The sequence below is a fragment of the Corvus moneduloides genome, chromosome 13 (assembly GCF_009650955.1).
Source record: "Corvus moneduloides isolate bCorMon1 chromosome 13, bCorMon1.pri, whole genome shotgun sequence".
NCBI classification, from domain to species: domain Eukaryota; kingdom Metazoa; phylum Chordata; class Aves; order Passeriformes; family Corvidae; genus Corvus; species Corvus moneduloides.
The window spans coordinates 3819807-3835207 of NC_045488.1; the positions used below are offsets into that span (position 1 = coordinate 3819807).

Genomic DNA, 15401 nt, shown 5'->3' on the forward strand with positions numbered 1-15401 from the left:
AGTGATTTGCATTAGGTGACAGCACTTAGCTGTGGGTTTGTGCACTGCTCTTTGACAGATGCTCAGTGTTGCTTGTTGCTTTTTGAGAAGAATGCCTGTTTTGTTTTGTGCTACCTACAAAGGAATCTCACAGGAAAGAAGCAGCATTTGGGCAGCACCATGACTTGCTCTTTATTGCACTGGGAGCAGGAGCTGTTTCCCTGGGAACTCTTCATGCATTTCCCTACACAGTGAGGTACCTGCAGTGGGTTCCCTGTGCCACACTGCCCTTCTCCTTCCTGCCACCAAGAGTATGGGAGGCTTCAGCCACAGGGTTTTTATCCACAGCTGGGCAAGGCATTTTCCGTTTTTGTCAAGGGAGGGGAAGTAAGTAAACACAGACAGTTATAGGTCTTTGGCACTGGTGATTGTCCTGTTAGGCACAGAAACAGGTGAGCACTCAAGAGAATTCCCTGTCCATATGACTCTTCACATCTGGAGCCTCAAGGAAATGATTTAGGACAAGGAAGCTTACTCCTGAAGTCAAACATCCCAGGTCTTTAGTATAACAGGACCCTGAAAAACAAATAAGTATTTGGTGAATTCTTTTCTAAACCTTATCTGGAAACCAGTTGATCAAACCTTTGATTCCAGTTACTGCTCTGAAATCAATAAGTAACTAGTTTTTGGGGGAGGAATTGTTCCCTAATAAGCATAATTATGTTATGTGTGTGTTAAATACACTGAATGCTTGGTTTCACTCTGTTTTAGAAGCCTGTGATGACAAGCACTAGATACTACTGAGCAAGAAAGTATTGCAGAGGTTATCCACTGGGCTGTGGAATAGCTCCTCATCTCCCTGTGTGACACAGGGAAAATCTGAGCAGCTGTTCTGAGCTTCAGTGGTGTGACCTCCAGAGGTACAGGCCATGGCTCTGTAGCAGGACCTTGCAAACGAACACATGATGTGCATCCACATCTAATGTAGCTCTAATGAAAACGTGTGTCAGCTCTCAGGGAGTCACTGTGTTGTTTTTGCTGAATAATATTCTTGATTTCTGCTTAGAAGAACATAAAAAAATAATTTTTAATTAAGAAAATTAGTAAAGAGAGTCTTCAGAAATGCAGCTCAGGTCACCAAATAAACGTTTTCCTCATCTTTTTGCACCAGCTGGATGTCTTGCCTTGTAATCTTAAATGCTAATTTCAAAGGGGTCCTGTACTCCTGAGGATCTTACCGAATTTATTTGGAGTTGGAAGATTTCAGATGTGCTGATTTTGCACTTATTCAGCAAAATGAGACAATAACAGGCACCGCGCTTTATTATTTACTGTTAAGCAGTGTAAGTTTGGGATCAAGGCTTGCAGAAGCTTAATCCAAGACTACTGAGTTCCATATATTTTACAGGGTTATTTTGTGACGCAATCAGGAAAGAAAACTTCCATAAATGTGACAAATATATACTAATACGTACATATTTGTACATATTAGTAGATGTACTAATCATCTAAATAATTAGTAATTTCATTACTAATATGTACAAATCATCTAAATACTTGTTTTTTCTGGGATTAGTTTATATCTGTTTGTTTCTAATGGAAATGTGTTGGACAGTGGGGCACATTAAATCCTGGAGATTTATGTTTTCTCTTTGACAGTGCATTTTATTCACCACTAGATTCATACCATGTGATTAACATAAAGTCATTTCCTAGAAACAAATCCTTCCTGAAACTTCCTTCCAGCCATGTATGTGATCTTTGTTATACCTATGAGCACAGTGGAACCTAATGCTTAGAAGCTTGGGATAGTGGTGGTACATTTTCAAGGAGTTTAATACATTCTATAATTTCTTCATTCTCTTTGCTGGGGGTGCTCCAGAATGCATGTGTATTTAAAAAATATGAAGGAAGATAACAGTTCATGGTGGATTGCAGCATTCAGATTATGTTTTCAGTGCAGGTAAAACCAGATGCTTTTAACTTAAATGGCCTAGCCTGACTTAGGTAACTTTTGTTTAAAGTACCAAAAAAGGCAAGGTAGTGGGAGAAAGAGGGTATTTATAGCTCATCAAAAGATTCCTTTTAGCTTGCTTTGAGCTCATCTGAGATTCATGCTTTTCCCATGCAGTGCTCTGGTCGATTGTAACCAGACCAGTGCATTTCAAGCCATGCATCTTGCTCTGCCTCTACGCTGTATTATACAGAGCCCAAAATTCTACCTTCGTTATGAATATCGTCCTTTAGCTTTGTCCACTTACAGTTCAGTCAGTTTGCTGGAAGTGATTTAATCTTAAAATGCTTCATCTGTCTTCTGGAGGTTGTGGGCTGTTAGTTTAATCTGTTTCCAAGGAGCAGAGAACAGTTCAGAAAGGGTTTTCATCACCACCTGTTGTGGGAAAGGGCCCTCCCTCCCCCCGGCAGGGCTGCAGCTGCCCAACTCCTGGCCCTGTTTTTTCCTCACATGGGAAATGCTCAGAGTCGAGTTAATGGGCTTGGTACAGTGATACAGGTATTGAGGTGAGTGTCAGGTGGGTTTGGCACCATTCAGGCTTCTCTGGAGACTGATTGCTCAGATTGCTTGGCTTTGGAATTGCATGGAAGTATGAGGTATTTTTCTCTATATTGATTCTATCAGTTTTCAGTTTCTTTCAGCTTTTGCTGCTCGATCTATTGCTTATACCAAGCATTACAGAGCACTTGGTGTAGGAAAAACTGTCTCAGAAGTGCTTCTGGTGTGCAAGAATAGTATGTTCAGACAGATATTCCTGTGTTGACTTGTCTTGCAATTATCTATCAGCCTATAATCTGAAGCAGTTAATATTCTCACAGGCACTCTGGGTGTGTTTTTAATGCACATATGCAGCTGGTACTTGCAAGGCAAAGTTGTAAACGTTGCTTTCTGGCTTTCTTGAAAACCAAAACCTGTTTAAGTTTACTAATGGCATGTTTCTTCTTTAGTTATAGAGTCAAAAACACTACAAGGAGAAAAGGGAGAGCACAGTTTCAATGCTCCTGGAACATTTGTCATTGAAAATACAACTCTTGAATTTCAGAAGAGTACAGACAGGGAAATCATAAAGATCCAGGGACCTCTTGGAGCAGATTTCATTATCAAGGTGGGCTGTGTGAATGTACAAATATACAAAGTTATTGCAAGTACATGCAGCACAGTGGTGGCTGTCCCTCAGGTTGTAGCAATACAACAAAATATTTTAGCTAGCAAGTAAGAAATCCTGATTACAGTCCAGAGATCATTTATGCTAAGAAAATCCAAACAAATTAAAATGTTATGACATTAATGTCTTTTGTGTGGCAGAGAGTAGCACAAGATCTTTAATGGTAAAAATGGCCAGGATTTTTGTTTTAAATATTGCTGGAAGAATAACAGTGACCCTGTGCAGTGGATTGAGCTAATCCAATTGCAGACTGCCACCTACTGAACCTGAGCACTGCTTCCAGCAGCACCCTACGATCTCCCTCAGACATTGCTAACCCAGCCACTGACCATTTCTAGTCCTTTTAAAATTCTCAGATCACTTACAGACTTCTTTCTGCAGCAAATGTTAAAATTTTTGTTAACAAAGAATACAGTTAGGAACTTTGCTATTCAAGGATAAACAATCAAATGGTCACATGAATACCTTGAATAATTTGAAAAACAAAGCAACATTCAAAGCTTTGACTATTGGGAACTTAAATTTAATGGCTACTCTAGACTTTCTAGAGTTTTTATGTCTGTTGTCATCTTACTCTGCACTGTTATTATGGATGAGCTGTGTTTTGAAATGCCATGAGCAGTTGAGTACAGTGTACACGTGTGTTGTAATGGAAATTTCTTCAGACCAGGTACTCTGGACCAAAAGAGAGTGTGGTTCAGTTCTTCTTCTATCAACCCATCAGTCATCAGTGGAGACAAACAGAGTTCTTCCCCTGCACAGTGACGTGTGGCGGAGGTAAGTAATGGCAATTCTTCAGGAGTGACAACAGCTGAAGATGAAAAGGGGCTGATTTCCAGCCTTTGTTCTGCATTTTTATTGATTAAATGTTTGTGTTTCTTTGCACACTGGTAATTCCTCAGCAAAGTAAATGGCAGAGTAGCTGCTAAATAGGTTGGCTAAGCTGGTATCAGCGTAGGGGTTTTTACATGTTGTTACTGGAAGTCCTATTTTTCCATAAAGGGTGGTCATTTGATAAGAGCATTGACTAAGAAATAAAAATATGACATTCTGAATGAAAAATTGAAACACATAATGGATATTTGGGGAAAGTAAGCAAAGAAACACAATGAGATTTTAAAGTAAGAATAATCAGGAGATGAAAGAAGGTATTTCTGGCCTCAGTAGTATACGTGAGGGAGAGTTTTAGAACATTTAGTTGAGAAATTAGTTATACTGAAAGCAGAATAAGTAAATAGAATTTAAAGGACATCTGCTATCAGTACCTTTGGCTGTTTGATCTTAGACATTCAGTCCTGGTGGTAGCTGGAGCAGCACATGGAGTGCTGTAGCATCTACTCCTGGTTTAAGCACTGCAGCTTAGATGAAGTGTAGCTCTGCTTTGCCACAGCTAGCCCAGCCCAGGCCACTGCTTGTCATGTCTGGTTCTGCAAAAGAAGAGTGAGCTCATGGTAGGAGGAGTGTTTGACAGTGTAGATAGAAGTTTCCCTTCAGCCAGCATTTCCCAGGTCACCTGGAAACCAGACTGGGATGCTGGTGATACCGATGCAGGGATTTTCTGGAGAGTGCAAATATGGTTTAAATAGTTACTTGGGACATGAATAAAGAGAGTGAGAGATGTTTAAAGTACAAGCAGAGTCTGGGGATCTCTTGACGGACCATCCGTTTTGGCACTAGTGCCTCCCTGTAATCTGAAATGCAGACAGTGTATGTGTGTGATAGGCAGTCCCACAGGAAACTACTGTATCTTACGAGATACTTGGCCTCATGAAGTGTGATTCTTGCTGGAACTGTGAGGGGCAATGCATATCCTCTGATGATTCCATCACACTGTGTTTATAATTTTTTTCCTTAACCTGTCTGACAAGGGAAGAAGTATAAAGCATCACAGTTACTTTTGAGGACTGCATGTAAACACTGGATAGCTCAAGGGATGTATTTACCTTCAAAGGTGTTGGCGCAAATCCAGCCTTCTTCAGACTGCTGTTATGGTTTGAAAATTATAGCTACATGTCAGTCTCTTTGAAATTATCCAGGGTTTTCAAAGCCCTGCTTTGTAGCTGCTTGCCTATAATATAAAACTGGTACCTTTATCAGAGGGGCTTGGCACTCCTCAGGGAGGACAGGAACTGAAGAAGCACGAAAACTGAGCTGCTCAGTCATGACAGCAGTAGTGTGAGGAATGGCATGTTACTGAGCATGCAGGGAAGTTGTATTGCAGCTGCCTGGCTTTAACCTGTTACCTTAAAGTGGATTTAGTGTCCAGATTGTCTGTTTGGCATCTGGTACCGGCAGTAAAAGAATGGATGCTGCTTCTGTCTTTAATTCTGTAATCTCCATGTGTTGGAAGGGGTATCTCAGAAAGCACAGTTAAGCTTGTATGAGTAAGATTGTTTAAAAACTGTTTCTCTTGTTTGCAAGTGACATATTTTCTGGGTCCTTTCAGTACTTACAAGAGCTGAAACACAGATGCTGTGAGCGCTGGAACTGCTTAGTTCTTTATGGTTATCACTCTCATGCATGATGACACTTTGGATCAGCCAAGAGACACACAACTGAAGCCATTGATATATGATACTCAGCATTTTCAGTAGGCACTGGGACTTGTGCTATTAGTTTGTTGACTTGGTTTGATTTTAATTCTTGTGGTTTAAATCTTTTTTTTCTTTGCACATACCAGAACATCCTCCTTCTCTCCTCAGTTTAAGTCCAAGTAAGATTTTTTGAATGAGTCTTTTTTTCTTAGCCAAAAAATCAACCTAGTGGTTTATAAAACTCAGACCCCTTCTTGCAACGAGTCTCCACACATATTTTATTATTTGTTTTTCACCAAGTAGTTAGTTCAAGTTTTCTGTTGTTGGCTCTTCAACTAGGAATGTTCTTGAACCTATTTCTTGGTTTTCTACAGTTCCTTAGCAATATTTTTGGATCTCATCTTCAATTCCTCTGGCTTTCTGTCTCAAGTATTTATTTCTTTTAGCATGAATGGCTGTGTAATATAGCTCTCCAACATACTGGTAACTCCTCCTTGGAGGAGGACAGTTATAAGTTGTGGAACATGTACTGGAACCATATGGCTTCATAGTTTTGCCTTGTGATGGGTGAGCTGGTGCAGTACCAGTATTCCTGTATCATGAAGAAATATGTGTGACTTTACTTTTACACTTAGAATATTAGTAGAATAAAGTGCTGGAAGCTCATCTAGTGTTAAAACAGGTTAATATAATTATTATGCTGAATTGCCTTAAATGAAAGTCTGGTCATGCATTTCCTGCTTAATTAAGTTCCTGCTCAAGTTTCCTTGTTTAAAAGCAAACCAAAAAAGAGTAAGACAAAAAATTAATTCAATGGGGAGATAAAGCTGTTTTAGTTTATCTCCATGACAAAAATTAACTTAGCTTCTGCCTTAGGTTATCAGCTCAATTCAGCTGAGTGCGTGGACATCCGTCTGAAGCGTGTTGTTCCTGACCACTACTGTCATTATCATCCAGAAAACAAGAAACCAAAGCCCAAGCTGAAAGAATGCAACATGGATCCCTGCCCATCTAGGTCTGTGTGGCAAATAAATTTGTGTGTGACATAGGCAGTTACTAAGGAAGAAGCAACTGTGATTACTTAATTTCAATTCTTTTTATCTATAAGGCTACTAAATCTGGTTTGGTTATTGCATGTGTTAAAGGCTGATACCTCTGCCAGTAGACTCGTGGTGCTTCAGTGCTGCAGAATAGATGACTTTGCTTGCACAGAGATATTGTAAATACCAATTTGTTCAAGGGCTAATTCTGCTTTGTCTATTGCTGAGTAGTACAGCACTAATATGAGGATCTTGTGAGGATGTGTGAGGAGGACAGAGGGTTTGCCTTCTTTTGGATTTATTGATGCTGCCATTCAGAATGTCTCAACAGCCAGACAGAAGCTCCAGTCAGTGCAAGTTTTGCACAGGCTTTAACTTGGTTCATTCATTTGCCCACCATAAAAGTTTGATTCTTCATTGGTACTGTAGTGTTGACAATTTAATAATTAAAGCTTGGGTCTATTTGTTTGGGTTTTTTAAAACTAGGAATTAAAAATAAAAATCATTCAAAGTAAATATCGTTGTGGTACAAATGCCACAGGATATTAGTGCCAAATTGTAAAGGCTACAGTACACATAAATTGTATTGAGTTGCACTACAGTATTTTAAACTAACTTTTGGATTGTCTGGTGAGGTTTCCTGGCTGTGCTAAAGAATCTTAAAATAACATCACAGTATCAAGTCCCAGAACCTCACATTAATATGCCAGCTGGCTGAGCTAGAGTTATATGCAAGAAAAGGAAACACTCTCAATGGATTTCATTTCCTATAGCTAAACTGTCCATTTCCTTTCATTCCTGCTGAATGTAATCGTTGATAGTGACCTCTAACAGTTATAGATGTGCAGACTTTCAAGATTTTTTCCTGGAGAGTTGATCACTGTATGAAGCAGAGCGACATCAGTAATGCTTGATGGCAATAGGTGCCAAATGTTCCAAAGCTGGAATGGGAAAATTAGGGGAAAGAAAGGGTGTGATTATATTTTACCTTGCAAATTTACTTTATACAGCCAGGAAAAGGAAAGTACTACTGGATATAATACTCTATTTCTTAGCATTGGAAGTAAGGCTTTATGCCTGCTCTATGCTATGCAGTTCAAATGAACAACTCTAGAAGGGTCCTAAGCAGCATTCAGGACCTATGTAGCATAAATCCTGTGATGCATTTATTTCACTGACACTCATGTCCCTCAGCAGTCTTTTTTACAGATAGAAGTAGGTGAATATTTTCTTGTTAATGAAGTAACACAGACCTAAAGGGTCACTGATAATAAATTTCTCTGCTGTAGGCTCTCTCATTTAATATTTTATGGTGGTATGAAATAGAGAAACTGTATGGTGAATAGCTCTTTATCCATGCAGAAAAGGTAAGATTATACAAGTCGTAAGGTTTGCCATAAGGCTCATGTGTAATGAAGTAAGAGTCCTTCATTTCACATTGGGAATTGCTTACTTCAAGCATGATCACATAGAAGTACGTACTTGATGTACAGTCTTGGGTATGAGAAATAATGATGCAATATTTATTTTTTTTGACAGTGATGGATTTAAAGAAATCATGCCCTATGATCACTTCCAGCCACTTCCTCGGTATGTATAATCAGCATAGCATATGTGTCAGCTTTAGCATAATTTTCACTCCAAATATACTGTTTTAGTGCTAAGATAATGGAACATCTTTTGATTATTATTTTTTTTTTTTTTACTATACAGGAGAGCAAGCTTACAACAGTCCTGTAAACATTTCTGAAGCTTGTGATTTATTTTAGTGTGCTCTGGATGATTAGCTTAACAGTCAGAGGTTAATATGCAGCTCTTGAAAATACCAGTGTGAAGTCTTTAAAGTAAACAGTTGTCCCACTCAGCCTTCTCTGGCTGTAGTGCTGAGAAGAGCATCTTCAAACTGCGTGTATGAATTCTTCTCTTGAAAGGCTTTTTTTTTGACAATGTGTGAGATTTTATAGAACAGATCTCTCTATGTACAGAATTCTGAAATTTTTTTTTCTCATGAGAGGTCTGATCCTTCTCCTCTTTTAGATCCACAGTCTATTTACATCAAAGATGACATGTCACTTTCAAGATACTGAATCGTTGGAATATCTTTTGCCTTAAAATAGGTCATTAGAGCACAGTTTGTTACTTTTTTTTTTTTAACACCTGAACCAATTACAAGGATTTAAAACTTCTTAGATGTTTTACAAAGAATGTTAGGATTAAACAGTATTGAGTCACATTTGCTTTTAATGTAAAGAATTATAGTTGATGAGTTAGTTGCATATTTATCCGAGTTGAACCTCTGCTTTATTATGTCATGTAATGAATAATGTGTATTTTTCTAAAGAAGTAAAGATATGAAGTAATAAGAATGAAATCATAGACTTGCACAGCTCAGTGGAGCTACTGATTACAGCTGATATAAATGTCATAGTTTATTTCTGTAGCAATTGTGGATCTGCTGTCCTGTGAGGTACTTTGGCTTTCACCCATAGATAGGGATTTTTTTCCTCTACAGCTTTATCCTGTAGGGTTCTCTAATTATATTCTGTGTCTTTCCATTTCTTCTGCCAATTTCTTTGTACTCAGATCTCTCCTGGAACTCAGCTTAATGTATTTACAGGAGTATTTCGTCTTCTGAACCACTTAGGGCTGGAGACCACTTGGAAGAGAAATTTAATCCCCCTTTCTGTGCTTTACTGTGCTCAGCACGTTTGCATGACATTGTGGTGAGATAGATTATGTCTATGATAAAGCTGTGGGCAGGTTCTCTTATTTCAAACACTGAGAACTACAGACAGAGGCCCACCTCATTTCAGCACTTCGGTGTGTTCTGTCAGAAGGTATCATGGTGTTCCTGGGTGATGCTTTGGGGTAAGGACTGTAAAACAGCAGGCAGCCAAGCAGGAAGGAGAGAGGAAGCAGGCTGTGTTGTACTGAGAGGGCTCATGAGGAAACACCACAAAGATGTAGAAACTCCTTTTCTTGCAGGAATTTCTGAAAGAAAACAGCAGCTTAAAGTTTGTTTATCTGCGTCAGGAGGTGACTTTGGTCCAGTGTGGGTGCAAGTCTTGCTTCAGCACAGCAGGATTTGTCTGTGCTGTTGCCTGGCAAGGAACTGGAATGCATTACTCTGTGCTGGCTCTGCTTCCTTTTCCTCCTCCTTTTTTTTCCTCCTCCTTTTTTTTTTCCTCCTCCTTTTTTTTTCCTCCTCCTTTTTGTCCTCCTCCTTTTTTTTCCTCCTCCTTTTTTTTCGTCCTCCTTTTTTTTTTCTCCTCCTTTTCCTCCTCCCTTTCCTCCTCCCTTTCCTCCTCCTTTTCCTCCTCCTTTTCCTTTCTTTCCTGCTTCTTGCACGCTAACCCAGGATTGTTCTTGCAAAGCAGGCTGAAAACCAAAGTACTGGGTACATGCTGGAGCAAAGCTGTACAGGCTCCTTCCCCTTGACCAGCATCCTACATCACACCTCCTACATAACACAAGGATCTCGTGGAGGCTGCCTTGCAGTCCTGTGGTGTTTACCACTGCTTTCCTGTCCACACGACGAAGTTGTGGGAAAGTCGTGGTGCACACCACAAGACCTTGAAAGAGTTCTCCTGTGGCTAGAGTTGTAAATGCCCCACTGAAATATTTTTACAGATGGAGAATTCTTTTGAAATAAATAGAAAAAATTTCCCAGGATGAAAATTTTCTTTTAAAGCTTTTGGAATGCCTCCATTTATTTCAGACTTGTTGGACTGTTGAGGATCCCTTGACAGCTGTGGGTTCTGGAAAGTATCTCCTTGACTGCTTGCCCAAGACCCCCCTTTTCCCCAGTAGCCATGGACCTCACTCCATCTTGAAAATGCTTGTGGGAGTATGGGATCTGGAGTGTGTTTGAAACTGATGAGATAAAGAAAAACAACTATAAAACTTCATGCTGTAAATGCTTGCAAGCCTTATATTACACATAGCACAGTGAGCCTTACATATATAAATCCATGAGCTGCTAATTCATTAAATAGTTAATTGCTCTTTAGTTCCTGATTTTTTTTAAAGAAAATTACTTAAGACTGGCCATTCATTTAAGTCAAAGAACAGTGTAACTCCTGCTCTTCAGATGTGTTTTGTTATTGTGATGTGATATCAGTATCTCAGAACACAGCTTTATTCAGAATGTTTTTGAGTCTATACTCCATGGCTAATGTCCCATGGCTTGCTCTGTGTTTCATACTCATTCTTCTGTTGAGCTTAAGCATGATTAATATGTTTTTGTAGGCAGCTTAATGAATTGCTTAAAATAGGAAATGTCCTTGATTTACCTGCTGCATCATAAAAAGTAGGTTGCTTAAATTTGCCTTTGATTTATAGGCCTTTGCTTCATTGACTCTGATATTATGACTTCCTTTATGATAGCCAAGTTGCTCTTGATTAATTGATTTGGTGGGGTATTGCAGTACTTGCCAAGTCCATTGTTCATAAGGGATATAACTATTTTCATGATGCTTTCTGCAGTTATAATAGAGGTAAGGTTTAACTAACAAGACACTGATGAACCATAAGATGTATTGCAGGACTCAATAATTTCCAAGGGCTTGGCTTTGATTTGGGGGGGTGGTGGAAAGAAAGAAAGAGATAGGAGGTGAAGGGTGAGGAGATGTTGTGTGGAGGTCATTGGAACCTATAGACAAATGCTTTGATAGAAGCTTGTTATCTCTAAATGTGATAGGAGCAGGACATTATTGAAGTTAGGGTGTTGAGAGGTGATTGCTTAAATGTGCATTCATGCTAAGAGATCAATGCAACTGAGTTTGTAGCCTAAAAACCTCCATGTCATTCTCACTTCAGATGGTGCAACATTTTCCATCTTTATTGTAGTTAGGTCTAAGGTTGAGAATAGATGTCCATTTTGAGGACATTTCTTCCCAGCAGATTGTTTGTTATCTCTCTGTTGGAGGCTACTACCCTGGAGGTCTGCTGCAGGCTTTTTTAATCCTAAATTTTCATTAATCTGTGCATTGCCCTGCTGCAGGAGGAGTCAGCTGAGTTAGCCAAAGCAGGTGAGATGGATGAGCAGCTGCCTTTTGCTGGAAGCAAGCTGGAAAGTGTGAATACAAGGTCATTCAGTGGCATTTTAATGAGGGTGGAAAACTCTTGCAGAACTGCAGTGATGACCAGCCAAATGGTACCCAGGATGTCACAGTCCTTATGGATGAAGGCAGTTTGATATGAAATTGCTGGGTTTATCCAAGGTATTAGAAATCCCATAAAAATTCCTTCATGAACATGTTTTTAAGGGTAGTCTGAATGATGTGGGCAGTGATGAGCCACTGTAAGGAATAACAGCCTCAGTCAGGACAGCCAGATTTGTCTTTGTCTTCAGACTTCATAGGGTCTTAAATAAAGGGCTTCTTGGCCTTTGACAATGGTAATAAGGGTCTACGTGATCATGTAAATTGTCAAAAATATTCTATTTAGATGATTTAGACTATTTGCAAGTAAATTCATTCCAGTAATCGGACTCAGTATATTCACAGTTTCTTACTTATGTATGAGAATAAGAGTTTCAGTTATGTTTTGAAATATACTTACACTGGTGGTTCTGTTTTTCTTCTGATTTTGCACATGAATTTAAGCCTGGAATAATGCAAGGTAGGTCTGTCAGTTAATGTATTTGTGCATGGTAAGAATCCAGCAACCAAACTACCAGTGAGTTTTAATTGACATTTAAGGTTGGATGAAATATTTTGCATTTTTAATAGAGGTTAGTGGAATAAGAAAGAGTCTTATGAGGATTTTTTTCCAGGTGGGAACATAACCCGTGGACTGCATGTTCAGTTTCCTGTGGAGGTGGCATTCAGAGGAGAAGTTTTGTGTGTGTAGAGGAGACCATTCATGGAGAGATACTGCAAGTGGAGGAATGGAAATGCATGTATGCCCCAAAGCCCAAAGTCATTCAGACCTGCAATCTCTTTGATTGTCCTAAGTGGGTGGCAATGGAGTGGTCTCAAGTAAGTTGAAAAGTTAATTTGGACCTTTATTCTTATTTTCTAAAGAAAGCCTCTGGTCTTGTGTTACCACATATTTATTAGCACAGGACTGTTAGAAAAGTGTAGCAGTGAAAGATAATCAATAGTACTGGGAAAAGTTTGCTCTAAGTAGTTCTGCCTGATAATCAAAACATTAATGTGTCTGTGTGGAGAGGAATGCCTGTAGAATTCCTTATGCCTGTTGAATTCCTGCTTTGCATGGAGGAGAAGTTAGAGACAGAGGTCAGGCCCCTTTGCAGTCAGGTCATTTATGTCTCAGTTCTTGATAAATGTAGTATTTCACTGGCTGTAATATTTAAAGGCATGTCTGTCAGGGGCTGGCAAGTCTGCAAGGGTGATTTTCCAGCATTCTTACCTTTCATTATAGTAACAAAAGCATAAGCCAACTTCTCCTGGCTGTAGTTATCTGATACAGTCAGATAGCTCAGCACTCCTGTAATTCCTTAGCTCATCCAGATGACATCAGTGACACAAGAGTGTCGAAAATGCAGCTCCCCTGACCGAGCTTTAAGTGAAAATGGCCACTGTGAGAGAGTGCATTCTCAGTGCATAGCCACTTCTGTTTCAGACCACTGCCAATCAGATAAGCCTCACAGAACCCCAAGAAAGCACTTGCATTCCCCAAAACTTAGATGTTTCTTTCCAACGTCAGCTTTTTCCGTACTCACCTCGCAACGCAGGGACAAATTCACGCATCTCTGTGGGAAAACTTTAGTGAGCACCTCATTGGTGCTTGCAACATCCTTTTGAGCAGTGTTTGCAAAGGCAGTAGAGAAGCAGGGTGAGCTGGTTGTGCTGTCTCCCACAGTGCACAGTGACCTGTGGCCGAGGTTTGCGGTACCGCGTCGTGCTGTGCATTGACCACCGCGGGCAGCACGTCGGGGGCTGCAATCCACAGCTCAAACTGCACATAAAAGAGGAGTGCATCGTGCCAATACCGTGCTACAAGCCAAAAGGTAACTGCAATTTTATCTGGGTCTCTTATTGTTTTGCATTTTTGTTCAGAGAATTAAAAGCCCCTGGTAACCTTTTTCAGAAATGCCAGAAGCTGGAATTTACTGGGACTCTTTTCAATTTTGGCAGAAACAAGCACTTTAATTATTGGTGCTAGGAAAAGTGCCCTGCTGATATTTTTTGCTGATAATATGGCCAGACTGCCATGAGGGGAATGTGCCAACTAAATCTATATAGTCTGGTCAAATTGGGAAAACCAGAATTAATGAGCTTAGCACAGCGAGGAGGAGTTGTTCAATAATACTTGAAATGGGAATGAACCTCCATATGCATCACCTGGGATCTTGTTTGTTTTCATTAAATATGTCAGCATTCTCAGTGTGACTCAGCAGCTCATCAAGTTATAATCAAGCTACTTTCCTTTTTCCTTCTCCATTTCTGCATATTTAAAATGAAGAACGAAGCTCAAGCAGCATGATGAAATTTTCTAGTAAATTTTGTTTAATTATCCAGTATATCTACAAAAGCATTAGATCAATAAGCAACGTAACCTGTGAAGTTCTGAGGTGACTAATACTAACATCGATATGTTGCTTTGATTTTGGAGGAATTACTGAATGTTTTGGGTTTTGTTCCTCTACCAGAAAAAAGTCCTGTGGAAGCAAAATTGCCATGGTTTAAACAGGCCCATGAAATGGAAGAGACTGTAACAGTGTCAGAAGAGCCAACGTAAGTACACTGCCTTTTACAGTGAGGAGACATTTCCAGCGTGTTTTGCAGATCTCTGGAGTGATTGTTGCTATGCAGTTTGCTTTGACAGTTGGTCCTCCATGGGAGAGGAGTCGTGTGGTGAGCTGTTCCTAATTTTACATCTCAATAACTTTGCTTCTGGAGCTCCTGTTCTGGATGACACAGAGCACTATTACAGTGCCCCTATATCATTCAGGAATTCAAAGGGATCTTAGTTTAGCCTAATGAAGCCCTAATTGCTGCATGTGGAGGTGTTTCAGCAGATATAAATTAAATAATTTTAGTTTTATCCGGGTCATAGCTGTTACCTCAAGAGTGCAGTGGTGGTATTAAAACTTAAGAGGTACTTTGTAGGGTTGCCAGGATTTCCTTGGGGGGTGAGACCAATGCATAAAGTGAGAAAAACCTGCTGATCTCTGTGCTTAGCTGCATCAGTGGGGGTAAGTTGTGCTATTTTACATGTGTAGATGTGTGAAATAACATCTGGATTTTGTGAGTCCCCTAAAAACTGATGAGGTTAAGCCTTGCAAGTCCTGGGGATGAAAGCATAACTTAAATCCAGCTACACTTGTTCCTGACCCTTGTATGTTATGGCAGCCACACAGTTCCTTATAACCCCTGTGTACTTTTCATACACACACACACACATATATTTATATGTGTAATATATTCAATATATAGACATTAAAGTATTTAAATACTTTGTATACAGTGAGATTTTGAACAATATTTTATTGTTCTTTGCTGAATTCTGCACTCATTTGTAGTAATGTCAATTTGAAATAATTTAGATGAACTTAATGATGTTACTCTGGATTTATATTGCTCTGATAGCAGAGTGTGCCTTATGCTTATTTTTCTTCTTCCATCAAGCTATTCCTGATTTTTGGCACACATGCAGCAACAGGTGTGATCATGAGTAATAAAATCTTTACACCTGCAATG

At 39.5% G+C, this 15401-nt stretch overlaps 1 protein-coding gene across 6 annotated transcripts in view; it reads left to right on the top strand.

The window, feature by feature from the left end:
• Positions 1-15401, top strand: part of ADAMTSL3 (ADAMTS like 3) — a 179650-nt gene that overhangs the window by 117542 nt on the left and 46707 nt on the right. For all 6 annotated transcript variants that reach the window (XM_032122889.1, XM_032122884.1, XM_032122887.1 and 3 more), the window contains 7 exons: positions 2941-3098; positions 3824-3935; positions 6569-6707; positions 8272-8322; positions 12509-12713; positions 13561-13708; positions 14351-14435. In XM_032122889.1, coding sequence (XP_031978780.1) covers positions 2941-3098; positions 3824-3935; positions 6569-6707; positions 8272-8322; positions 12509-12713; positions 13561-13708; positions 14351-14435 — 898 coding nt within the window. The remainder of the gene's footprint in view (positions 1-2940; positions 3099-3823; positions 3936-6568; positions 6708-8271; positions 8323-12508; positions 12714-13560; positions 13709-14350; positions 14436-15401) is intronic.